At 38.0% G+C, this 26,467-nt stretch overlaps 1 protein-coding gene across 2 annotated transcripts; it reads right to left on the reverse strand.

Moving 5' to 3' along the window:
* Window positions 1-558: 558 nt before the first annotated feature.
* On the reverse strand, window positions 559-26,467 carry pcf11 (PCF11 cleavage and polyadenylation factor subunit). 2 transcript variants are annotated; one of them, XM_007902720.2, is made up of 16 exons: window positions 26,073-26,467; window positions 20,645-20,770; window positions 18,205-18,393; window positions 17,765-17,965; window positions 11,724-12,871; window positions 11,141-11,327; window positions 8,806-9,634; window positions 6,018-7,597; window positions 5,600-5,696; window positions 4,568-4,684; window positions 4,345-4,456; window positions 3,474-3,657; window positions 3,058-3,213; window positions 2,409-2,501; window positions 1,896-1,931; window positions 559-1,509 (listed from the first exon to the last, which is right to left on the reverse strand). In XM_007902720.2, the coding sequence occupies exons 1-16, from the start codon at window positions 26,241-26,243 to the stop codon at window positions 1,288-1,290; spliced, it is 5,448 nt and encodes a 1,815-aa protein (XP_007900911.1). In that variant the 5' UTR covers window positions 26,244-26,467; the 3' UTR covers window positions 559-1,287. The 2 variants fall into 2 exon arrangements, with proteins under 2 accessions (XP_007900911.1, XP_007900906.1); XM_007902715.2 differs by having other exon boundaries at window positions 4,345-4,459.

Consider the following 26,467-nt stretch of genomic DNA (forward strand, 5'->3'; position numbering starts at 1 on the left):
CAAATATTGATGATCCTTGCATTTGTTATAGCATCTTTTGTCATTCGAGACATCCCGAAGCACTTCAGTGACTATTTGTAGGTGAACAGGCATCCAATTTGCAAACAGCCATGAAATGAGTGACTAGAAGACGGGAAAAGTGCTATATCAAATGCAAGGATTATTATTATAATTTTATTTGGGGTTTTGGCCAGGACACAAGAAGCTGAACAGGACCCTGGTTTAACGTCTCATTGGAAGGACAATACCTCCAGCAATACAGCACATCCCCAGTGTCAGCCTGAGTCTTAAGTCCAAATATGGGACTTGAACCTACAAATTTCTGACTCGGAGGTGAAAGGGAAGTAAAAGATTGGCAACAAATTTGTCAAAATCATACATGCCATTCTGATTCAATTTTTTAAGTATATTTTTACACTGTAGGAATTTTTCTACTTTCCCCCTCCGATTAGGTCACTGTAAGACTTATGCACTATCTGTGCTGTTGGAGCATACCTTTTGTATTCATTTTGATAATCTCACCCAGATCTATAAGAATAAATAAAAACAGACAAAATGTTCTGTGTCCAGGTGGTTTATTTAGTTTATTAATACATTAAAGTTCAGCGGCTGATGGTTCCAACACTGCATTTTCAGGTGTATAAAATCGAAAGCTGCAAGAAGATTTATTAAACGTAACTTTTGTAATTTGCAGGAATCCACAGGAAAAAACAAAAAAATAAATGTTATGTCAAATAACTATCGTCTCAATAGTTCAGTCCCTACAATTTTTTAATAAATGTTTCCTAAACCAAAGTACCCTTTCTCATTGCACCATAAATATTTTTTTAAATGAACTTAAACACTTTGCATCAATTGCACACAAAACATATTTCAAAAATATTTTATTTAGAAATAACATTCTTACAAAAAAAGTCGCATTTTAATTTTTTCCAAGGGCATTCACTCATCTGCAGCACTCACACACCTGAACTGCACATGCAGTTGAACATTCAAATACCAAAATGTATTCAATATGGAACTTCTGCTGAGACTCCTGCCTCAAAATATAAAATAGGAGAAAGGTTAAATTTGACATGCTTCTCGAAGGTAGCACGTACTTTTGCCGCTTTGCACATTTCCCAATAATTTTTCATGTAGCAAGAGGTAGCACTGCTTCAGTGTCATCTTAAGATAGTTGCCCTCATCCAAAAGGATACATCAAATCCAAACCATTCATCTTGCATCTCTTTCCACTAAATTCTATAATGCATATAAAATGCACAGCTTTCTTTCTGAAGGGAAGATCTAGACTTTTTCTAGTTTTACCACTGCAGTATCGCTTTCAATTTCAGTTTTTATATCTGTCAACATAGAACTATCTTCACTTTCCTCATTTTTGCAGCTGATGGTGGAATCCAAGGTCTCGCAACTATCCAGTTTTTCTTGTTTAACAATGCCAATAATTGAATGCAATGGGTTTTCTATCGGTGCTTCACTTGGAGATGGAGTTGAATCTGTAATTGAAGCCTAAAGACATTTTGAAGATTAAATGAGGAAGAATAATTCTTTAAAATATGCAATAAGTTAAGGAATAAAGACAATTAAGACACGTAAAGTTTTTTGAATGCTTTATTTTTTTTCTATTTTTTTCAGTGGATTAAAGTTATGTGATCATAAACTATACTGGTCTTTGAATAACTAATGCTATATTTTCCCCACCATACATGTACATACATGAATTGACTTAGGCAAGTCTCCATTGACGTGGTCGGATTCAAATATTAAATTGTACATACTTGTACGGGGAGGGGAAAGGAGAGGAGGAAAAGAAAAAGAGAGAGGAATAGAGAGATGGGGGATGAGAAAGAGGGGGAGTAAGGAGAGCTGAATTCAATGCATTTAATGGTACTCACATTTTTGTAATCTTCATAGCAGGCTGGATGATAAGTCTGTAAAAAGTAAAATAGCATTAGGTTACAGCAGAAATTCTATCACCATTTTCAAGGATGAAAATTACAGACCACCTTTCTGCTAATGTTTATTTTTCCAAAATAACTTAATAAAATGCACAAATTCATTAAGTTGTTTTGGAAAAATAAACAGAAAAAATAAGTTAATTATATAGTTTCACATTTGAAATTCAACTAAACAGTAACTTGAGCAATATTTGATAAAGAGTTTTAAGTACAACTGGCTAAGATCTACATGTTCAGCAGCAAAAACATTTAAGTATTTTCAACATTCATATTAAGTTATAAAATTTAGGTACAACATAAACACTTAGTAAGTTTTCTATTGTTCTACATATATAAATCTATTACAATTAACATATACTTATGCATCAAAAATAACAATTCTTCCCAATCTAGCTCACCACTTTTACTTACAGGTATCTCAATGATCCAGAAGTAGATTACTATACATACCCTGCCTTCTACACGAACTGCATTTTTCAGATGCCACTCCTCTTCATCTTCATCCCAATATTGCTCAAACGGCTCTTGGCAAATCTCACAAATCTGTCAATAAAACATTGTATTTCACATATAAGAATCTAATGTCAAATAGTTTGTCAATACACCTACGACATAAGCTAAGATTGGTAGTTCTCAAATATATATATAGACAGTAGATAAAATTAGCATATTTGTAATCTGGTACTTCATTGTACCTCATTCTCATTCATGCTTTCATTATGTCCAGGCTTGTCTATGCTGAATGATTTGCGTTTCAATATATTATGAACCTTATGTTTGGGTATAGTGCCCTTTATGCTAGGATAAAGTCCCAAAGTGCTCTGTTGATTATCTCTTCTCAACAACTAACCATGTAACGAATGGATTCCTGTGCAAACGCTCTCTGGGAAGCAGGTTTGCAAAAAGAATGATGGTGATCTACTTTTAGTTTTTATTTTATAACTAGCTAGCCTGTTAACTCTCTTCCCTGCAGCCAAAATGCGAAGTTTTAACGAAGCAAAATAGCTTTTTTCTGGCACTAATCTTATCACACAAATAAATTAACCACTAACATGAATACCATAATTTGAATTATCAATGTAATTCCAAAGCAACTCACCTCCTGTACTCCAGCAGGCCCAGCAGGTACACTCTGGAATTCCTTTTCCTTTGCAGCTTCCTGCGTTCTCTGTATAACTTCTTCATGTACCTTCTCAAAGAACTGACTCTTTGCGCGCTCTTCCAAATCGGCAATTTCCTCAAATTCTATCCAATCCTGTGGATGAAAACTAGATTCATCAGCAAACAAGGACAATCTCCTCTAATATTTTACTTCACTGTCACACACATACAATGGGATTTTTCTGATTTTTTTTGTTCCAAATTTAAGAGGTCATCACAAACCTTCCACTTAACAGTAGAAAAAAGAGGGGACACCACTGAATAAAAAAAAATCCAAGTGCAAGTTGATCTTAAAGTCATGCTTCACTCAGCAAAATAAGCAGGAATTATGTTTTGTACCTTCAACAAACTTACCGTTAAACTATAGTACCACTTTCTGTGAGTCACTTTTTTTGTAATGTCTTTTTCCATTCTATTCATACGATAATGCCAGTCCAAATGATCTGCATAAACATCTGTCTGTGATTCTGTGAACCTCATTCCACAGGAGTAGCACTGAATACCTGTGTATAATCTGTTGATAACACTATCATATCTCCTGTTTATGAAAACAAATTAGTATTATTGTACAACTGTAATGCTCAGAGATACACCTACTCATAACATGACATCCAATTTACTAAATGTAATTAATTTGAATTTAATTAGAAAATTATTATCCATTACATCTAAAAACAGTTCAGATGCCCAGTCTATCTAGCTCTAATAGCAGCTAGATTTTGCTTGCTGGATTTGTAGCAAACCATGCCAACCTTAAATTTCTTTCACCACTGTTTACAAACTGCACTGTATCTTTCAGTGTCTGAGACTGTTCCTAACATAGTTGCCTAAGATTTCATGGAATATTCATTTTTCCTCACAATTACCAAGGAAGAAAGCTTTCCTCCCCATTGTTTCTATTGTTGTGATTTTGTTAAAGTTTACACTGTTTATTTTTAATCTAAATAAGAAACATACTGCAAAAATTGACAAAATACTATCCTACTACTACTACTAATAAAATACTACTTTCTTATTTTGACTCCACATTGAACAATATAAGACCGAAGAGGAAGCAACTGGGAGATGGTCTTTTAAAGTATTTATTGGGAACAATATTGCTACCCTGCCTGCCTTTGTTCTCAACATACATAAAGATAAAAATGATGTTGCATTTAACAAGTAAATGGATAAAGGAGGTCATTAAACAAGGAAATCACGTTTAAAAATGTATTGAGCTACTTACTGCTTTAGCTCATCAATATTAAAGTTGGTAAGGTCCGGAATATTTTCTTCATTGTCTTCTTCCTCCTCTTCTTCTTCCTCCTCCTCAACTGCAGGTTGAGCCTGAGATTCACCTTCTAGGTTACAAGTAATTCAAAATCATGCAGTTGCAAGTTTTATTATTTACTCAATGAGTTCATTTTACAATTAGTGTGTAGATACAATTTTATGAAAAAATAACTTACGAGTCTGGATTGTTTCTGTTGGATTTGCCTTCAGGATTCCTGTAGAGAGTAGCTTTGCGAACAGCTCATTAACATCCAACTGCCCCAAATGATTCTCCCGAGGTGCAAAAGGTAGTCCTATGATAGAATATGTAATTATTAAAGGCAAGACAAATTAACTCTTCTCATAAATGGATTCAAGTTTATATTTTGTTACATTAATCTAATGCTCGATAAGATAAAAATCCAAATAGATATTCGTCACTGTCAAGATTTTAAAAGTTTTTTTCTTAAAAATGGTGTATCCAATTATTTTTCTGATTTTCTCCGGCCTCCTCTTGTTGGGATGTGGGCGCCAATAATAATAATCCTTGCATTGATATAGCGCCTTATCACGTCCTTGAGACGTCTCAAGGCATTTCACAGAATATACTGTAAAGTGAATTGACTGTATATTTTGTGGACGAAATGTGGCAGTTAATTCTTTTTTTAAGAAATGACTACACCCGGAAAAGCAATCCAACAATCGACCAACAACCGGGTTCCTACTTAGTGCTAGGAAAACAGAGGCGCATGGAGTAAGGAAACTTACCCAACTTTTTGCCCTGCCGGGAATCGAACCCAGGTCTCTTGCGTGTGAGGCAAGTGCTCTAACCACTGAGCCTCTAGACTCCATAATTGGACTCCAGCTCAAGTTGCCATTGTTTATTCACTATCCTTGGTAGTGACATGTTGGCAGGCCACTGACTGAAGAGGGAATCGCAGCTGATTCTGACTGCTCTCCATTTAGCTGACACGCACAAATATCAGTAGAGGGTGCTGTCGAGGGATCAGGAGAGAAACTCTCCCTTCTCAAATACTGGGAACGCTGGGCAAATTTAGCATAGAACATTCAATGCTCTGCTTGGGAATTTTTGTAAATATACAGGAAACAATTTGGCACATTAAAATTCAGGTATTTGGGGTGAACTGAATAAAAATGAGACATCCACTCAATGCATTTTGTCTAATTAAATCTTAAAAGAAATTTTTCACAAATACACAAAAACATACCTTGTTGAACCTGAATAACAGATGTATGTGAAGGGACATACTGTTGTTGGACTTGACTAAAAGGTTGGTTGTGGGGAAAACTAGTTATGGTATTAACCTACAAAATAAAATAAAACACTAAATAAGCATTCTCCTTAGCATTTAACACACTATCAAATCAAATACTGTTAAAATGCAACATGTAAAAAGTACTGAATGTCACAGTTTTCAAAATTCAATCATTTTTTCCATCAATCAACTGCTGCTACTATGCAAGTTATTTTTAGATATCGATGACAGAATACATTTTAAAAGCATTTTCTGGGAAATTATACTACTCTGAAAATATAGCCTTTTTAAAAATCACGTTTTTTATGCAACATTTCTGAAGTCTATTCATTAATATATTAAAATCCCTTATTAATGGTTTATTACTCACAGACGGTAGTTGATGTGTATTTTCCCCTGGTAAAGACGTAGGATGGCCTCTGTTATAAAAGTTACTATTTGCTGGATCATACGGCTCAATATTACGGTGTCCTTGCAATCCTTGAGATATTGGAGTCCGACCATCAAAACAAGGGCCTGATAGTCCATAAGTTGAATTACCCAACATTGTTCCTCCATGGCTTGGAGATTCATTGTAATGCATCCCTGGAGCCATATTAAATCTGAGTCCAGGTTGTCCAGTCAATACTGTTCCCTGGAATTGTGAACTTGCATGTCCATTAAATAAGTGACCAGGAACATTGATTCTTGGATCAGGTTGTGCAGCACCACGGTCAAACTGAGGTCCAAGGTGACCATCAAAGTGACCAGCAGCAGCGCCAAAACGAAAGCCAGGATTGCCATCAAAGTGAACACCAGGATGTCTTGGGTGTGGACCATCAAAACGTATACCATGCTGCACCTGGTGGCCAACTGGACTGTCAAAGCGCATCCCAGACTGCCTGGGGTGATTGCCTGGACCATCAAAGCGCAGTCCAGGCTGACCCTGGTGTGCATTATCGAAGCGGATACCAGGCTGTCCTGGACGAATACCCGAGCCATCAAAGCGTACACCAGGCTGTGCTGCTCGTGGACTATCAAAACGCACGCCAGGTTGGCCCATGCGACTGTCAGGGTTGTCAAAGCGAATACCAGGTTGTAAAGAACGTGGCCCATCAAAGCGTAAACCAAGTAGGTTTGGCCGTGGACTATCAAAGCGCACACCAGGTTGTCCTATACGAACATCAGGGTTGTCAAAACGCATACTGGGATGGCCTGGGCGTGGGCTATCAAAGCGCACCCCAAGTTGTCCTAAGCGAGCGTCAGGGTTGTCAAAGCGCATACCAGGCTGCAATGTGCGTGCACCTTCATTTCGCACACCAGACGGCAACACATCAAAATGCATCCTGGATTGTCCCAGAGGACTATCGGGGTTATCGAAACGTACTCCAGGTTGCCCTGAGTGTCTGCCTAGACCATCAAAGTTGGATTGACCTGAGCGCCCAGTTGGACCTTCAACCCACAACCTGGGATCCCCTGAGTGACTGCTTGGGCCATCAAAGCGAGCACCGGGCTGTGAATTATCAAAGCATGAAATTGTTTGTCCTGGTTGTGAACCTTCAAAGCGTTGACCAGGCTGCCCTGCATGACCCTCAACCCGCAAGCCGGACAGTTCAGGGGCACCATCAATTCGCTGGAGAACACCCGGTCCAGGGAGATTGTCCAATCTCATCCTAGATCCAGCAATGCGCCCATCACATTTCGGTGATCCATCACGGCCAGGAAGCCATGGTCTTTCTGCCTCCCACGCTTCTGGTTCAATAGATTTATCAGTTCGGAGCCTTTCCAAATTTCCAGGCTTGCTTTGTCCTGGTCCATCTGTTAGTTCCCTAAGTCTCTGAGAAATTTCAAGTCCACCAGATCTCAGTCTTGAGTTTTCACCAAGTCCATCACCTCTTTGTGGTGGCGGATCAAAAGCAGATCTTTCTTCTGAATGATCACACTGAGATCTTGTTTCTTCTCTTTTTATATCTAAAAATTTTTAAATTAGAAAGTTGCATGTTTCAAGTATACTTAAAATACAGATTAATTAACATTGTTCTGTATTAAAACTTCTCTCGATTAAAAGGGATAGAAAAAATCAACACTTTGCAGTTATAGACTACAGAACTCTGGAAAAGCTGGAGGTTGTGGAAGGTCGAGCTAGGAAATCGGTGAGGTGTATTTGAAAAGTCTAGCTGATAAAAGTATGAAATGAGCAAATGGTTAAAAATGGGATGGGGAGGGGCAAAGCAAACTTTGTGTGTATCTATCTATACTAATAAAGATGAAATGTTCACGTGTCTGTCTGTGTATCTTCTAATAATGCAATAACCGATTGACGTAGACACATAATTTATACCTCATCGGAAAGGTGAGTGTCATGGGAATTTTTTTTCGGAGATCTCCTATCATCGATGAGCTATACTTAAAAAATGCTTTAATTAAGTCCCAAAATATGAGATATGCATGGTTTCTGCAACAAAGTAGCCACAGAGGAAAGCACACACCCTTCTAAATAGATACATCTACACCAATATATTCTGCAACAAATGTATGGCAGTTTTTTTGCCTTGCTATAACTGAGGACCTGCTGGAACACACAGTAAACCCTTTCGGTTAGCGTAACTTTGATAGGAGTCCTCCCAGAGTCTTCCCACAGGAGTATAGATAGACAAAATGTCTGTCCGTGTCAATCTACATTCCATATCGGATCCTTTGGTTGTAAGTGAATCTGGAATGGGTATTTCTCTCTAGTGTGTGTGTGTATATATATTACATACATCTATAATCACATACTCACTGGAAACTGTTTAAACCGGACACATCGGGGCTGGTGTTCCAAGATTAACTGAAGCTCTTGGACGGGCACTCCACCCATTCGCAAGCGGCTCCAACTGTCAATCAATGGCTATTTGGCTCCTCCCATTCCCTTCCTTGTTTCTTCTCTGTTCCCCCCACCACTAATTGTAAGTAGTCGCTCATAAATGACTGGAGTCCACTTTCAATCAATTGCAACTTGACCCCTCCCATCTCCATCCCTGAGCTGCCCGTGGCTGAATGGAGACGCTTGAGAAATAGGGAGTTGACGCAGCAGCAACCAGCGTGTCTATTAATTGCTTTATATTGCCTTAAGGCTTATAAATTTATGGTTCACACCTTTACCAGAAATCTGTGTTGAAATTGTGTCGTGTGTTTACCTGGTCGGTTTCTTGGTCCAAATTCTTGGAGCTCTCTTTCTAGCAGCAGTTGATGCTTTGATCCTTGCCGCTGAAGCTCTGTTCGTGACTCAACCCAGTTATTACCTGATGTTACTTGATCTTCAGGAAATTCAGAACTTTTAACTTCTTTGACAGGCAATGTTTCACTTGTATAGTTTATGGTATCATGTTTGTCAGTTTGCTTTTTCTCTTCTTCTACTGAAGGACTTGGATGTTTTCGTACTGAAGACACACGATCACCATGTTTATCAGGCTTGTCACCAACAGGAGAAAGTCTCGTGGACTTGCCTTCACTGAGTTTTCTTCTGTCAGAATGCCTTCCTTCACTATGATGGCCACGTGCATCCTCAGTTGACAGTCTTTTTTCACCAACTTTCTTTTCGTGAGAGGCATCTCTTGTATCATGCCTTTCACTTCCTAAATGTGGCTTGCTACTCGTGCTTGGAGACCTGCTACCCTGGTCATCACCTTCCTTTACAATAAGCCTGATATCTCCTGTGCTCTCCCTATAAAGATCCTCTTTTATTTTCCAGCAAAGTTCTGGATCTTGTAACTGTTCCAATTGGACCCTGGTTCGTTTTAATTTAGCCATGTGCTCATAATAGCTCATCTCGGCTTCAGATAATTTTGCATTTTTAGTTTGTGACCTGGCTGATGAGGTTTCTCCTTTTAACTTTTTCCCCCCACCCCATTGTGAGTCACTTGACCGGTTCTTTTCCTCTTGATACTGGAACAACTGGTTGATTTGATGAGCAACAACAAGAAATTCTTCGTAACCTATTTCTCCATTCGCCAGTCGTTGGTTTGCCTAAAAAAAGGTGATTTTAGTGAGTTAAATGAAAAGTTCTATTTAAAATGGAAGTCAAGAACAACAAATAAATTACATTTGTATAGCTCATTTCACTAAGGGAGGACATCCCAAGGCGCTGGACAGTCAAGGATTTGAACCCAAGTTGGGGGTTGGGATCAGGAGGGTGGGGGTAGAAGAGTGACTGAAAGCGCAGTCAAAGAGGGAGGTCCTTGGAAGGTCCTTGGATGGTCCTTGAAGAGGCAAGGGAGGAGGCAGTCACCAGTTTGTATTCATTTTTAAAAAAAAGCATGCTACAAACAAAATAATTAAATGAAAACTAGGATCTGTGCTCAAATATGGTTTGCTACTAAACCATACAATCTACACATTTGAGATTTGGGCACCATCTCTACTAAATTAGCCATTCTGACCTCAATTGAAACAATACGGCTTTCTCTCAGCCAAAGAGAGCAGAACAAAATAGCTGGAGTCCCTATTTCTGATCTCTATCCAGTTACCTCTATTTGAGTGCAGGGGAGAAAAAGAGTACGATCCTAAGGTTTTGTTTAGTGGATAGCACAATAACCCCAGAGTTTCTCCTGGTGAATAATCTCCAAATAAAAAAATGTCAATCACTTCATGGTGGGACCGAGCTGTTAACAAAATGGGTGCTGTGTTCACCTACAAAATGTAGTCACTGCACTCTACAGTACACCTTACATCCTGTGAATTAGTCATTTTGATGATGAGACTTTATCAAGTGCAAGTTGTATTGTGTATCTGTTCAAACCATGAGCAATCTGCATTTTAAAGAAAATGAAAAGTACACAGGAAAATACCTAGAAATACATAATTATTTTTGAATTTGATAAGAACCCTTTTCACATCAGGCAGCCCCCTCAAAACTTTTAACAGGACATACTGTAAATTGCAGTGATGTGCACAGTACAATATACTGTAAATACTGTGCATTTTTAGGTGCTATAAAAAGGGTATGGACAAAAGCAGGGAAAGTTTAAAGTAGTTGTGGCACAAGTATAGGCTATTTTACGATTATTTCATGTGTTTCCAAATGCTCACAAATGCAGTTGGTGCCAGTCTGCTGAGGAAATCTGCCAAACATGTTTTGTAGCCCTGCAGAGTCCTGAACAGCAAATCTATGAAATTCACTTAGCACCAAGGCTGGTTCTGGAAGATGGGCACATTAGCTCCCTCTTGCTTGGTGTAATTGCTCTATAATTAGTGAAAAGGAGCTTTAATCCTTTTCTCAAATATGTTCAGAATGCCTGGTAACCTCTGCTGATTTATTTTTTAAGTTTCAAAGCAACATCCATTTTGTAGGTCCAGACATATTTACGCAAGTCTGGTAGAAAATCTGAATATTAATTTTCCTGCATTTAACAGTAATATATATTTGTAGCAACTAAACAAATAATGAACATTTAATGCATGCTTAGGAGGCAAATTACTGAACTATATCAATTTCACCCACTGCATATTTTACTTATTCACTCTTCCACTTACTTTTCTCAATAAATCTCTCTTGTTAGCAGATGTTAACTCCTTTGGAATTTGCAAGTTTGCATCAACACTCATCCTTTGCTGCCTTGGTGTTCGAGGTGACAGAACACCTTTATTTCCAGCATGTGCATCTCTCTGCTGTTGGTAAGTAAGTTTTGTACGTGTAGAAGTTTCTTGCTTCTGATGTAAGCTGCAAAAAGCAATATTAATGTTATCACAAACACCGGGTTATAGCACTGTGTCGGGACTGAGATGGGACAAAGGCAGACTAAAATTCCAAAAATGGAGAAAAGAGGTCCTTGTCTAGGGCTTAAACAATTATAAATTATTGTAAGTATATTTGTTTTAATGTAACTGGGAAATGTCTAGGAGTGACACCAAACTTTTGAAAGTTTGAGAAAGTTTTAAATCTTAATCCTTGCATCAAAATACAAAACAATATTATTAGATACTTGTCTAACATTTAGTCCATGGAAAAGTAGTGGGTCTGATTCAGGCCAAAATCAGCAATAGCAATCCACTAAAAACTTAGGCAATGCAGGATTTATTTCAGATAATTTGTGGACAATTGAACAGAAAACCTTACCTTTTAGCTTCTTCCCACCCAGACTTCCACCGTTTCACGGACGGAGGATCATGCCAATTTTCTGCATTCTCCTTTGGCTCAGGGGACATTCTAGGAGAGTTTCTGGTTTCAGGGCGTGTACCCTGAGGATCTTGTACTCTATCCTCCCTTGTTCTCTTTGATCTCCTTGTATCTCTTGCTTCTGCTTTACCAGTTTTCTTTCGATCTTGTTCCCAATTATCAGCATTCTGTTTCTCATCGTGTTTTTTCACTGGCTTTTCTTTCTCTGGTACTGTTTTGGACAGTGGTGAAACACTTGTGCGTCTCCTCTTTGGCGAAAGTCTCCCTCTTTGCCTGACAAAACGTGATATTGGTGATCGGGATCTTGGAGATTGTGATCTGGAAGATCTTGCACGTAATCTAAAATTTAATCCTACAGATTTAGATCCATCTTTCTCAATTTCTTTTCCATCCTTTTCATGTTTCAAAACGGTTCCATTGACAGTTTTATTTCTTGGTGTAGATTTACGGTCAGTTCCCTTATTGTGATCTTCCTCCACTTTTTTCTCAGCACTTCTTCGCTTTTCTTTTATTTCTGATTTATTATCAGATTTATCTTGAGAAGATTTCCGCAGCCTTGGATCTCTTCTGTTTATTTCAGATTTTCCTTTTTCTGAATCAGCCTTTTTGGCACTTTTAACTGACAATTTATTTTTCACTGGTGACAGCAATTTAGATTTCCCTTCTGAAACTTTCTTTAATGATTTATCACAAGACTTATCCTTTTCTTGTTTTGATGTATTGGTATGATTTTCACTCTTTAAATTAGCAGAAATTTCACCAGTGGGGCTATTTGTTCTGTTTGCTGGTTTATCAAACTTCTCTGCTTGCAATAGACTGTCCTTTTTAGCAGGATCTTTTGTCTGAGCTGAATGTTGATTGAGTCTATTGATGCGAGGGTCTCGGTTTGATACTTTAGTATCATGGGCATGCATAGACTGAGATTTGTCTGGTTGTGCTGACGTTTGCTGCAAAGGTTTGATCGGAGCTGGAGTGGGCTTTGCAGTCACCGATGAAAGCATAGGAGAGACCTTGGTAATTGGTACGTGTTGTTTGGAATGTCCTAGGCTTACTCCTGGATCCGGTTGCTGGGAGGCAAGTGAAGCAACCTAAAGAGAAAACAAATGCCCAATTACAAACATATTCACCTGAAACAAACTAACAGTACAGTAAAAGAAAAAAATGAGGTCAACTTATCTAAATCTGAATAAGCTTTTACATTTAACCCTAGGATGCAGATGACACAATGTTGAATTGAAGAGCAAGTATCTCTATAATTAACCCTCAATAGACACTTCAGCAACGACGCCAAGGGGGTGGTGTAAGAAAGAGAACGAGAATATCAATCCAATAATGTTACACTTAATAAATTTGCATTTTTGATAACCAAGGTAGTTTTCCTCAACCTTTTTTGGCTGGAGGAGGCAGCATCAAAACCCCTAAAGCAACAGCACTGAATAACATTTCCTTAAAAAATTAGATGCAAATGCCTCTCAATGCACTACAAATTTACATTTATTCATACAGTGCAAAAATTAACACCTGCGGCCCCGATACAATTTTATATTGCACCTGAGCTGGGGGGGGGGGGAATTTATTTGTCTGGATTAATGCTAAATCTAGCTATATATATGGACTAGAAGTCAATGGACAGAAGATCCTAATCGAGTATGGGCCAGATCAAGTAGTCCTCTGTTAATTGTGAGATGGGACTATGAAAGAAGAACATGAAGAATATTCTCCACGCAACTAATGTGTAATGGAAGGTGTGTATGTGCATAGAGAGACTTGCAGAAATGGTTTCAGATAATTTATTTTATTTAGTTGTACCCTATGAGTCAGTTGAGTTGACATGAATCAGAGCCATCTCAGTGTATTGTGGAGCACAAAACTGGTTGCTTTCAGACCACTACTATCTGGCTCGAGTTCAAATCTCTGACTGACAGCGCCTTGGGACATCCTTCCGACATGAAAGGCGCTGTACAAATGTAATTTTGTATTAGAACAAGCCTGCACCTAACAGTGGAAACTCGTAAATTAAAATCAGGAAATGAACTGTAGAATATTGACAATGGGTTGACCTCACCTATGAGGTTAGTTATACTATTTAATAGTGAAAAAGACTTAAAAAACTGACCACCTTTGCAAGTTGACCCTAAAATGGTTTCCACTGCACTAATCTATATTGAGACTAAAACAAACTTAAGTGCTGCTTAGTATATATAGTGCTACATAGCATAAAGCTAGAGGCTTGATGGGGTATGGGGATAGGGCAGGGCAGCAGGCTTGAAAGTATAGCTGTATCTGAAAGCCAGTGCAGAATCGATGGGCCAAATGTCCTTCCCATGCTGTAAATTTCTATGATTCTATATAGTCAACCTTGCTCATGTGTTACATTGCTTCTTCCCCAGTTCAGTTTGGGATGCCCACCCAAACTGAACTTTGTATTGAACTGACTTCAAAGTGAACATGACTATAATTAGCCTGTAAAGGGAATTGACCAGCTAGATAGAGGAAACAATCTTGCCACTTGCAAACAATTTTAAATTAAAAGCTTTAAGTGAAATCAGAAACATTTGTTCACCGAAAGGGCTGTGAGAATGTGAAATGCACTGCCTCAGGAAGTCTGATGTACGATCAATTAGAATATTCAAAAATTAGATACTTGTGAAGATATTAAGGAATTAAAAAATTGACACTGATCCAACATAATGGCAGGAAAGGCTTGCATTGTCTTCTTCCATTCCTAAAATAAGGAGTTACTTGGATGCTTCCAGATATTGAGCATAGAATGAAGCTACTTCCTGTCTAGGATCGTTTGCCAGAAATGTTGTTACTTGCCGAAAATCCAGTATCCTGCGCAGACCTCAGTGCACTGGCTATAGCTGTAATTTGATGAGTTTAATTTATTTTGTTTTGTCTTCAATGATATTTCTGCAAATAGAACTGCCTAACTGATATACCTAGTTATTTCAACTCTTCTTCTGGTAGAACTGTTCACCTCAACAGAAGTTTGGCTAAGCACAAACCTGGAAGATAACGTGCAATGGATGGATAATTAGAAACCGACACTATTTAAACTGGGATACTAAAGGCTGTTCTCAATTCCATTCTTTGCCCACTGATAATGGCATGGCAGTTCAAACAGTGACCCCACAAATAAAACAACTGAAGACATTATATTTGTTTAAACAAATATGCTTTCTTCGGGGAAATCTTTTAAGAGTCAACTCAGCCGCAGTAACACTGTATTTGAGATGCTGAAGAGGCACTCTGACTCTGCCAATTAGCTGAAGGTTCAAAGAGCTCCTTGAATGGACTTTCATCTATGGAGAGAGGAAAGTGGGTTAGCGACCTGAAATGTTAATCTCCATAGATGCTGCCTGACTTGCTGAGTGTTCTCAGGGGTTTCTGTTTTTGTTATTGGTATGGAGGATTATTATACGTTGTCCAATGCCTTAGTCAGTGGAAAATTTGCAGACATTTTGAACAAAGCTGGCCAAAGAACTTCAAGCCACGTTAGTCACTGAATACCAGGGCAACAGATTAGAAAGCTCCAAGGTTCGTCCTATGTGTATGTAGCCAGCTGAACTATGGAGGTATTTCAATTAGGTTTGTCATCCCCTTCCCCGTTAAGGAAGAGCTGCTGTTATCAAGTGATCCCTGATGGGGAAGTACATGTGCTGTCAGGTGACGACAAGTTCGCACTTGATTCAACCTCTTTCTCAATCGGTCAGCCTTCAATATCAAAGCTCACACATGAATAATGGAAGATGACTGCGAAGCCATATCCAGAAAATGAAAAAACAGTGCACATGGGGGGAGAAAATAGGACAAAAAAGCAAAAGAGAACAAATAAAAAATTATATACAGAGCAGACGTGATGCCCAAATATGAATTTTTAAAAGATTCCATATCTCATGCGATTTCATCATTAGATGAAAGCAGTCCTACTTATGTATATATTGAATACACTAACTAGGAGAAATAAGTTCCTGTATCTAGATTGTGTATGACTGCGCATGGAAAATATCCCACAAAAATTTCATTTGGGGGATTTGTTGGCCAGAACCCTGGGGGACACTACCTTTTCTTTTCATAATAATTTTTTTTAATAGTGCCATATGATCTTTAACATCTACCTGAACAGCAGGCGGTACCTCGGTTTAATGCCTCACCCGAAAGACAATGCAACACCCCCCAGCACTGCATTGGAGTGTCAGTTCAGACTGTGATACCAAGTCCCGACGTGGGGCTTGAAACCTACAACCTTCTGACTCGGGGCGAGAGTGAACCAGGCTGACACATACACTATAACAGAACTGTACCGCTGTATGAATCTCCACCTTCAGGAAGTGAGGTAATTGGAGGAAAAATATTAAAAATGCAGATCAAATAGCGAACATGTGTTGTGTCAAGTAACAAATGCTTGACTAAAACTGCAACAATGTCAAATGTTGACATTAAGAGGCAATTCACCATTTTGTAGAGAATGGAATTGGTCAGCAATTCTCCAAATAGGGAATTAAACAAACCTTATGAGTTTCTCATTTAAAGAGCACCCATGCAGACATCGTTTCAACACATTTCACAGCAGCAAAAGGATGAGAGGAAACATTTTAAAGTAAAACATTTAGTTTTGCTATAGGAAATATGGCCTTTTTTGTTGCCATGATGTGCCCCTATCTGGAGTGTACAATTTTTGTTACATGCAATGGGAGAGTCGATATTCAAAGTGCCAGTCCCTCTCTCTTCCCAATGTATACTGCAAAGTTCAGACAAATCTCATCAAAAACTCAGATTAAATGTGACACCTTTTCCAAGCTGTGACAGGTATCCCCCAATTGTAAAATCCCATCGTCATCATGTCAATCAGCATCATCTCTACGGTTCGGAAATTCCTTTTGCAATGTTCAAAACTACATTGTTGCTGCGCTCTAACAAATGTTCTGTAGTTTTTTTCTTTTCAGTTCTCCGGATATAAAACCAAGTTTATTCTTGCCAGCCTGCTTCTAAAGATTTTCACTCCCAATTCTCAGCATTGTCCCACTCCTTGGGAAAGTTTCAGTTAAAGCAGTTCTTCCTTTCCACTTAATTCAGAATGTATGTACATTAACCTTAATTTTGGCTAGTTTTATAACCTCCTCTAATCTCCAATATTCTTCACTAGTTTGCCTGGTTCCTAATTTGGTAAATCTTCCTCATACTCATGCCTACATATGGAAAGCAGAAGATCAAAATCAGATCTGTAGCGGTCTCCCCGACTGTTGAGACATCAAGCCATTGCCAGGTATGAAACAGATCTTGTTTATTTCTTGGTCTGTGACGTCAACAGTTGAGGGGAACCAAAAGTAGCTTCTGGGTAGGAAAAAGGAAATCTATAACATTACCACTTCAACTTGCTATGTAAGTGAGCCCCACTAGAAAAATGTAGCAGTTTAATTACTGTAGGAGGCCAAGATTCAGGCTGGGGTTTAATTTCTCACTGCTCTCCCATGATGAATAGCATTGTGGTTCAGGTAGCAGAAGGTAGCACTTGTATGTGGAGCTAAACACCAATTAAAGAGGCAGCAATCTTTGGAGCTGTGTGTGTGCGGGAAGAGGTGGAGAGACAGAGGATAGGTAAGTTATTCACAACAGTTTCAAAATTTGTTTTTAGAATCACTGTAATATTGGGAATCTCCATGCCATTTATCCTCATAAAGATCAATACAGACCAAACAAAACTTGAGTAGTCAAATCTGCAAACACAAATGATGTAAGCAAATTCTTGACAATATCCCAGCCTATAATTGATTTCAAAATCTTCTCCTGCAGTAATTTTTTAAATACAATTATTCTGCCAATTTATTGCAAATATTATGAATACATTGTATTGGATATAACCACAACTGAAGTGCAGAGGGAGTAACACAACCATCTATCTATCTGCAACCCCTTTACCCCAATTTGTGAAATTGCCTCCAGACAATTACATTTAGTTTTCAGTACTTTCAACTTACCAGCTGTGCCTTTGTCTGTTCTAATTCCAGCTCTAACTTCTTCTGTTGCAACTCAAGTAACTGCTTTTGCTTTGCTAACAGTTGTTGTCTTATAAACTGCTCCTGCTCCTGTATTACGTTTTTCTGCGACTCAGCAATATTGTGTTTAGCTGAGCTAACAGGAGTAACAACTGTGGGACTTGAGGTGGCAGATTCTTCAAGCTACGAGCAAGAAGAAAGTGAAATTATGACCAAGATTTTCTACATTTATAAGGAAATTGGTACAAAAAGCAATACAACAAATAAGAGAAACGCCACAGCATTTTGAAAATGGTCTTTATTTGCTCTCGTGAAGTTTAATTTTGGTAAGTGCACACTAACAAAACTCTTGGAAGACAAGAGCAGCATTAGCTACACATTTTCCTTAATAAAAGCAGAGGTGAGATTCCTGTAATACTTACCGATCTGTTTAAAAACTTGGGATTTACATGAATGCTTGAACTGTTCACATTTGGCGGTAAAGGCTTAATAGGCCAGGCAGGATCTAGTTTGTTGACTTTCACGTCTAAGGCATAAAGTCTCTTCAGTGGAAACATGTCATCCCATGTAGAACGTAATTTAAACAAACTTTTTCTAGTGCTCTCATCCACCTAAGAACAAAACAATCATCCAACTTTATGTAGTGTTATAAAGTACAGTACACAAGGAATGGACAAATCTATTGTTTACAAAAGTAAGCAGATCGATAAGGTGAGATATTTAGCAACGAAAACTTTAAATGGTTAGAACTTTTTTGTTGCTTCACAATGAATGACAAATCCCTTCCTGACCTGTGTAGTTTCAAAATATAATAATCCTTGCATTTGTTATGTCTTTCCTTTTGGGAGGATGTTCCACACTGCTTCAAGTGACCGAATGTAAAGTGGATTTACTGTGTACTTGCACCGCACTAGTGTGTGAACTTAAGACTATGCAAGTTCAAGTCATTACTAAGTAACATTATTATTCTGGTCACAACCAAGTAACCTTTTTTTTCTTTGGACAACTCAGTAATTTAATTTTTGAGATTCCCTGACTCGGGTATTGGGCCCAGCATTACCAGGCACTCAAATTAATTTGCATTGGCATGAGAACCATTAGTAAACATTAATTTCTCCATTGTGGAAAAGAGGAAAATTTAAGAACAGCATTTAACTTTTCTTATCAATTTTAATTTTTTGCACATAGCTAGTGTTACGAGTCAGCAATTGTGACTTGATCATTTGAGTTGACAGTAATGTTCACCATTTTTCAATACGAAAACAAGTTGTGCAAAGGGCACATTCTACCATGGGAAGAGAGAAATGTCATCTTTGACCACGCTGTCACATTTTTTTTACACGTTTGTCTGAATATTATTAACAAAGGTCTTGGACATGAGCAACCTTGATCAATGCAGCTCAAAAACCCAAGGTGAGAATAGCTCAAGGGCATCATCCAAAATATATGCAATGCAATCAATATCCCTTATTTTAAATATTAATAAAGATTTAAAAAACAGATTTGAGTTTACTTCTGAAACTGGTATTGTGCCATCGCCAAAGTCAAACATTAACCCCCGAGGATGTGTCATTGGTGAATTATGGAACACAATTTTGCTGCTGACCTAGCTCCTTTCTACATGCACGTCGAGACCAGTCCAGTCCGGTATAACATTGAAAGTATTACGTTTGATGTAACCACAACACTGGAAAGAGGCTTTAGTGCAAAAATCATGCAGGCCACCCACAAGATTAAATTACAACAAAACAACATCCAAGATTACAAATTTAACAATAAACCAAGATGTCAGTTTGAGTTTTTAAAACATCTCATTTGGTTCAAATAGAACAATTTTCTTATTAAGTATACATAAAATGTCTCAAGGGAACTAAATTCTGTTTTTCATTTACTTTGTGGTCCAGTTGATAGTTTAAAGTAAAATGGTTTGTCAACCATGGGAAATAATTAAATCTACTCATGGATTGGCAGAATAGAAGTAACTTATTCAATACCTACTCTAATTAATTAAATAGATTATGCTGAGCCAATTTATCTGACAAGGAAGTTAGAAAGAATATCAATACACATCTTGGTTTGGAGGGAAGAGAAAATAAATGCAGGGTTCCTACATTTATTATAGTGCAACTGCAATAATTTTCACCCCAGTCAAATAGCCTTCTAAACTCGCCAGCAAAATTTACAGATAAGTGACCAAGAAAAGGTATCCAAGGACTGATGATACCTGGTGATCTACTTAGAGAAACAAGTATCCATGTATAAAATGCAAGGATTATTATTTATGAAGCTTTTGAAATTGACCTACCTCTTTTTTTCTGTGCTCTCGGTCATCTTTCTCCCTACCCCTTTCTGTTCCCATCCCCAGCTAGTCCTCCTGACCCGAAACATTTTACATAAATTTGTGTTGTGATCCTTTTCTACTGCCAGGATTGTGATTTCTGCCCAACAAATACACCTTTCAGCAGCAATGCAGTGTTACAAGATATACTAAACCGAATACAATATATATTTTGAATGTTCCTTACCTGATACATTTTACTTGTAAAACTACTACCAGGTAAATTTGCAAGTTGAATATCTAATTACATGAGAAACGATTAAGAAGGGAGGGGAATCAATCCCATTTTAATCCACTCATACTGAAACATGATTCGACCAATAATTTCATTGAGTATCAAATACAAGTGAAAATAAAACAGCTGTCTCCTAGGTCACGACTCCACAAAAAATGTGTGATGCCAATTAATGCACAGAACTTCGATCTATAGTGCAGCATGAAGCCAACAAATTGTTTATTCCAAACATGATCATTGCAAAATCCAATTATACAGATTCACTCTACAGTGACAAAATTATAAGTACCTTTTCAAAAACACAAGCAAATGTAGAAACTATGTTTTGTGCAAAGAGCGATATATAGCTTCCTCCAACATTCTTCACAATGGAATCCATGAGGTACATTATAGGGAGTTTCTCTGAAGTAGAAGCCTGTAGCAATAGGAAAACTCAGAACATTAGTGAAAGGACATGAAGCAAACTTTAAAAACATACAATATCATCTGGGAAAATTTCAATACCCAAAGCAACAGGCATTCATTCATAGAAACAAATCCATAATAAAGTTGCCTACTTGTTAACACAACTGCATTTTTTTTGTTCTACAGAATTTGTTACGGAATAATGATTCAGGATCAGAACAATCTTTTCCAGAAATTGAATTCTGGATTTATTTCCATACATGCAAGCCCTATTTATGGCTTACTTTTAGTGTTCTATAGTTTATCTTCCACACCCAACAGTTACCAGTATCAAACTGGTCACTGGTTACCCACCAATATGTTTTACTCCTCCATCAATTAAAAAAAGGACAGAATTAAGATGAATTAGAATTATGTGCATAGGTCAGAATCTAAATTTATCCTGAAAAATGTTAGCTTTGTCAAGCAATTCACACTAGGGGGTTGTTCGGAATTATACAGCGTCACAAGTACTCTCAATGTATGAAAAAAATTCCAGAATGATTTTATGTCAAAGAGTCACTCATGAAAACTACATATCACTATTATCTGGCACTTGCCATGGTATTTGATCAATACCTGTGCACTCCCAATGATTGTAGGCTAGATATTTGCCCCACAACAAAAAAACATAATTGTTCTATCTTGAACTTTCTCTGGAATTGAAAAATCACCTGTACTTACAGATTTGATTCCATTTCATTCACGTCTTTAGCTACATTTCTCAGCAGTTGGGAAAGGTTACTGTCGGTGCAAACCTGCATGCACACTGCTGCCACATCAACTCGTCTATGTGGACTCAAAAGCAAGGCCATCAGTTTTGAGCACTCTTGCCTTGCTTATAGGTTCATTCCAATGCAACACTGAAGAGTGCTGTGTTGCTTGGAGGAGCAAATTTTAGGATCAGGTGTGGTCACTACATTATGCAAGTGTTGTAACCAATATTTATGTTGATCTGTTCATTATTAAATCCAACCAGTCACCTTAATCTTTTTTGTGGGGCATCGCTATAGTTGCAATGCATTCCCACACAAAAAAAAGTTTGGTCTGGGCTTTTGCAACAGTAATAACGGCAAATCAAATGAAATTGGCAGTTTGAGACAATTTCACCATTTTTTATTAGGAATCAAGCAGAAATATCAAACTGCTGAAATTACCAAAGCAGCTTGAGCACTTTCCTCTTGAATTTCTGATACTGACCTCGAAGATGAATATATTATATGTTCAATGCTTCATTGAGAATAGAATTGCAGGGCAATACAGGCTTAGGATTGGCATCAATCTTCTTTCATTTTGCAGTGCTGATTATAATCAGCAATGTGGACCTTGCTCCTACACAGACTAGGTGTATTCCAAGTCAACAAAACCATTTTATTGAGAATGCATTTAATCACCCAGCTTACTTTCTTATCACAAATATATTTTAGAATAGCCTTGCAGCCATTACATTTTAGGGTAATTTAAAAAAAACTTGTTGGTGTGTAATAAAGAAAACAATTGTGTTTTGAACAATGTGATTGTGAACTTTTTGCTAGAATGAAACACACCTACCCCAATTAATTCCAATATTGGTAAGTCAGTAAGTGGAATTATAACAGCTATGCAGAGACAAATGATGCAACACTTAACTAAATTAGTTAATCTAGATTCTTCCCATTTACCTTCACAAACTTGCAGACATAACTTCCAACATTCCTACTTCAACTGATACAAGTTCCCTTAAAATGTATAATAAGTAATATAAATCCTTAATAGCACCACCATCTTGTATATCCAAGGCTGATTAGTTATCTACATTTGATTAGAGAACAGGAATAGGACACCCTCTGTTGAGTATTGTACATATTTGCATGGTATCCAGATTTATTTGTAACATCTGTCGAATGGATTAGACCAATATAAAATCTCAGTCAGTTAAATACTAGGTTAAAGGATGGTTCTCTCAAGTCTTCAGGCTAGTTCAATACTTGACCAACTGAGCTCCTGGAAAACAATATCCAATTAGACTCCCACATCTATTATTGGAATCTAAAGAAAGTGCAGTTTCATTATTAATCATGTTTTGTGGATTTGATGGTATCCTAAATTGGATTTAAAAATCAACGGTATGACCACAGGCGCAACAGCTGCCTGAAGCTGAATTTGATCCTCAAAAGTCAGTCAATACAATCCTCAAGGTAAAACTGTTAATAGGCCATTATTAGAATGGTGGTTTATTGAGTATTTAAGTGAATGCACCCTCTTTGTCATTATGTTTTGCTTAATGGTATTAATTGTAAACGTGGCACACTTGCCCGTATTAATGACAAGACCATGGATTATATCTGACAAACTGTTATACAGAAAATATGAACAAACAGCAACAAATCTTTGAACTACCAAGTTATACACTTAAGTTATGGTTAATTATTGCTAATTGTGTGGATTTAATGATGTACAGGCAGATAAGACCTGCTGACTTAATCACACAGAGATTGATTTAACCAAAAAATCTAAAATGAACTTGGAAGTGTGTAATTGTAATACTGGGCTTTAAGGCTTCCAATTACCCCGTGATTCTCATTAACTCTTAGCTTCTATCATAATTACAATACTAATTATAATTCCATGAGGTAGGATGAGGCTATTACACGAATGACAAATTGGTCATGGAATATTGACCAACCTTTTTGTGATTTTGTAATAAAGAAAAATGGATGACCATTTAATTTTATCAATTGGCAACCGAAAACCGGAGTTGGATTGCCCATTGTCATGAGGAAATAGCCAACATCTGGGATCTCATGAAATCAAGGCGCCTGTGAAAATATCTGCGGTGCATGTGAAACAAAATTTCAGGCCACAGTTCAAGTATTTCTGAAGGGGCCAAAAGCTCGAAAGTTGTCTTCCTTCTTTTGCAGCTATAGAAAATTTTGCTAATTCAAACAGCCAAGAACACATTCAGCACAGCTCAATAAAATGAAAAAATTATGGAACCTTAAGGTTTTACACTTTTCTTTAANTTTTTTAATCAATGCATGTTTTAATTGATAACTTTCATCTTGTATGGTTTAAGTTCCAGCATTTTCAGTTTCATTAGTTTATATGTTTACAGATCTCCGATTGATTTTTTTAAATTCACCTATTCCAAAGACTTGCAGTTGTCTCCCACAAAAATCTATTGACCTAAAAATGTAATAAAGTACATTCAATATATAGAACCCTGCTAAATTCCTAGTATGGTAATTTAAGTAAATCCCTTCTACATCTGATCCCAGATAGACCATACCACAAACTAAATTGAAAGAGGCTGCCTAACACACTGCTACATATAAGCTACTTTTGTGAAAATTGCAACCCTTGAGTAAAGGTGGTATTGCAATAGGAAAAACTGCAATATAAGGAATCATTAATGGTATGGGGAAAGTATGCGTTTATTAATGTTTTGCCTGAGGATGTGGCTTATAAAGAGCACCAAGCTAATTTTCACAAATAAATCAAAGCCTTGGGGATTGAAAAATACACATCTAAATAGAGCCAAATTAAACACTGCAAATCTAATTTTAAATTTAGACAATTTAGGAAACAGAAATATTTTTGCTTGAACCCCTGAATTATCCATAAGGATTTCATGTTGTGCTAAACATGCTCTTCAGCGGAACTTCAATCAAAACACTAAGGCAGACATTGCAAGTTTTGTGAAATAAATAAGACAAAAGAACGTATTTCATTTCCTTTATTAACATTTTTTTTCACAGTACCAATCATTAACATTTTGGGGGAAATTAACCATCGGCACTTCACATTTAACTAGAAAATACGTAGACTTTATTCAAAAAATGTGTTAAAAGCTCAAGCAGCCCCCTACTTATTAATCATTAGCTTAAAAGGGACATCATGGCTTTGCATTGGACTCCAGGGGAGGCGGTGGGGGAGGGGAGATTTGAAAGTTTATTCCACAAATGAAACATCTTAAATCATAGTCCAGTTTTAAAAACACGCGCAAGTTGCTTAACAAAAGTCTACAAATTACGAAGTCATTTAACACACCCAAGATGGCGTCCTGTTTCCCAGTATCTCCACCCTCAGACTCCTTACATAACACCAGAATTTCCATTCGAAGTGCAACAAGCCAATTACACATATTTAAGATGCTTTGCACCACACACTAGCTCGGGAACCTAAAACCCTCCAGTTAAAAGCAAACTTTGGGGAGGTTGAAGTGGGCTAACAAAGGGGATCCAGCAGCAATTTACTTAAAAGCCGCGCCCCCACCCGCCACAAAAACAGTAGTCTGCTCTGCTCCGTGGCTCATACCATGTATTGCAGCTAACATCCCTAGTTTAAAAAAAATTAAATTACAGCCGCAAAGAGCCAGAAAATTCTCTTTCTAAATGAAAATGACAAGGCGCCGGACAGCTTGAACCAGCAGCTGGAGGTGGTGGGGGAGGGAGGCCACGTTGAGGCTTTCACTCATGCGCTCTGGACTCGTGCTCCCTGGGAAAGAGGAGCACAAGGCAAACAAACAATAAAATGCAATTATGTATCATCTTTCACATCAGATGGATGTTCCAAGGTGCTGGATAGCCGAGGTTTCGCACCCAACCTAGGAGTTGGAATCAAGAAAAATGGAGGGCATGGGGAAGGTCGGGGATTCTGAAGGTGGGGCAGAAAACAAAAATAATGCCTACATTTGACATAGCGCCTTATCACGTCCTTCAGACATCTCAAAGTGCTTCACAGAATATACTGTAAAGTGAATTGGGCAGAACTCGGCAGCCAATTGCACAGGCAGTGACCCAAACAGCCATGGATTAAGTGATCAATTGTTTACAATCATGTCTGGAAGGAATTATTACCCCCGGAAAAGCAATCCGCCAATCGACCCACTTTAGGCTGAAAAGGGCGGGGGGGAGGGGGAGGGGGAAGACAGTGCCCGCCTGAGCGGTTCGTTGTTCCACTTCCTTCGACCAGAGGAAGGCGGTCAAAGGGAGGAAAACAACAAACGGGGTCACCTCACAACCAGCGGCTGCCGCATCATGTGCTTGTGCGTCAGTCAGTTTGAGAGCCGCCATTTTCACCACATTACTGCACAGGAGGGTGGGGAGGAGGAAAGAGGAAAGTCACCCAAACGACGACCCAAAAAAAAAAACCCCAACCAACCCACCGCTAGAAATAAACACCTCTTTTTTTTTAAAAAAAAATCCTCCTCATATTTCTTTTAAAAAAAAACCCCGAATTTAACTTGGCTTTTTAAAAAAAACAAAATTAAAATAAAAAACTGTTTTAAAAACCTTGGTTATTTGTGCTTCGATTAACTTGACGATTTCCGACGAGTACTTCAGGTTCTCTTCGGCCAGGATGGTCAGGTTGTTGATGTGAGGTTTGCTGTTGAAAGTCAGATCTTCGAGCGACGACTGGTACTCTTTGCAGGCGTCCGCCTTGGCTGCCGCTTCCTCCGCCATCTTTTCTACAATAGATATTTTTAAAACTCCCCTTTTTTAACGAATGAGTGTAACAAACGAAAGAAAAAAACTATTTTTGTTGTTGTCTAAAGGCTTAGCTACGCGGAGAATCGAGACATAATGCGTGGGGAAGAGAGGGAAAGCCACCGACTCATTGCCGTGACTGCGTTTCTCTCCTCTCCCGCTAACAATATGGCGGGCGCCGCCGCAGCTCCGACTATTCA

Source organism: Callorhinchus milii, unplaced genomic scaffold (assembly GCF_018977255.1).
Source record: "Callorhinchus milii isolate IMCB2004 unplaced genomic scaffold, IMCB_Cmil_1.0 Scaffold4, whole genome shotgun sequence".
NCBI classification, from domain to species: domain Eukaryota; kingdom Metazoa; phylum Chordata; class Chondrichthyes; order Chimaeriformes; family Callorhinchidae; genus Callorhinchus; species Callorhinchus milii.

What these genes read in the sequence shown, in the direction of transcription:
- pcf11 (XM_007902715.2), bottom strand. Translation starts at nt 26,243, where the DNA reads ATGGCGGAGGAAGCGGCAGCCAAGGCGGACGCCTGCAAAGAGTACCAG. An exon ending in TTGCTTGTGTTTTTGAAAAG is followed by an intron (nt 18,394 to 20,644) that starts GTACTTATAATT and finishes TTTTGTTCTTAG; the next exon opens with GTGGATGAGAGCACTAGAAA. An exon ending in CAGTTCGTGTAGAAGGCAGG is followed by an intron (nt 1,932 to 2,408) that starts GTATGTATAGTA and finishes TACTTTTTACAG; the next exon opens with ACTTATCATCCAGCCTGCTA.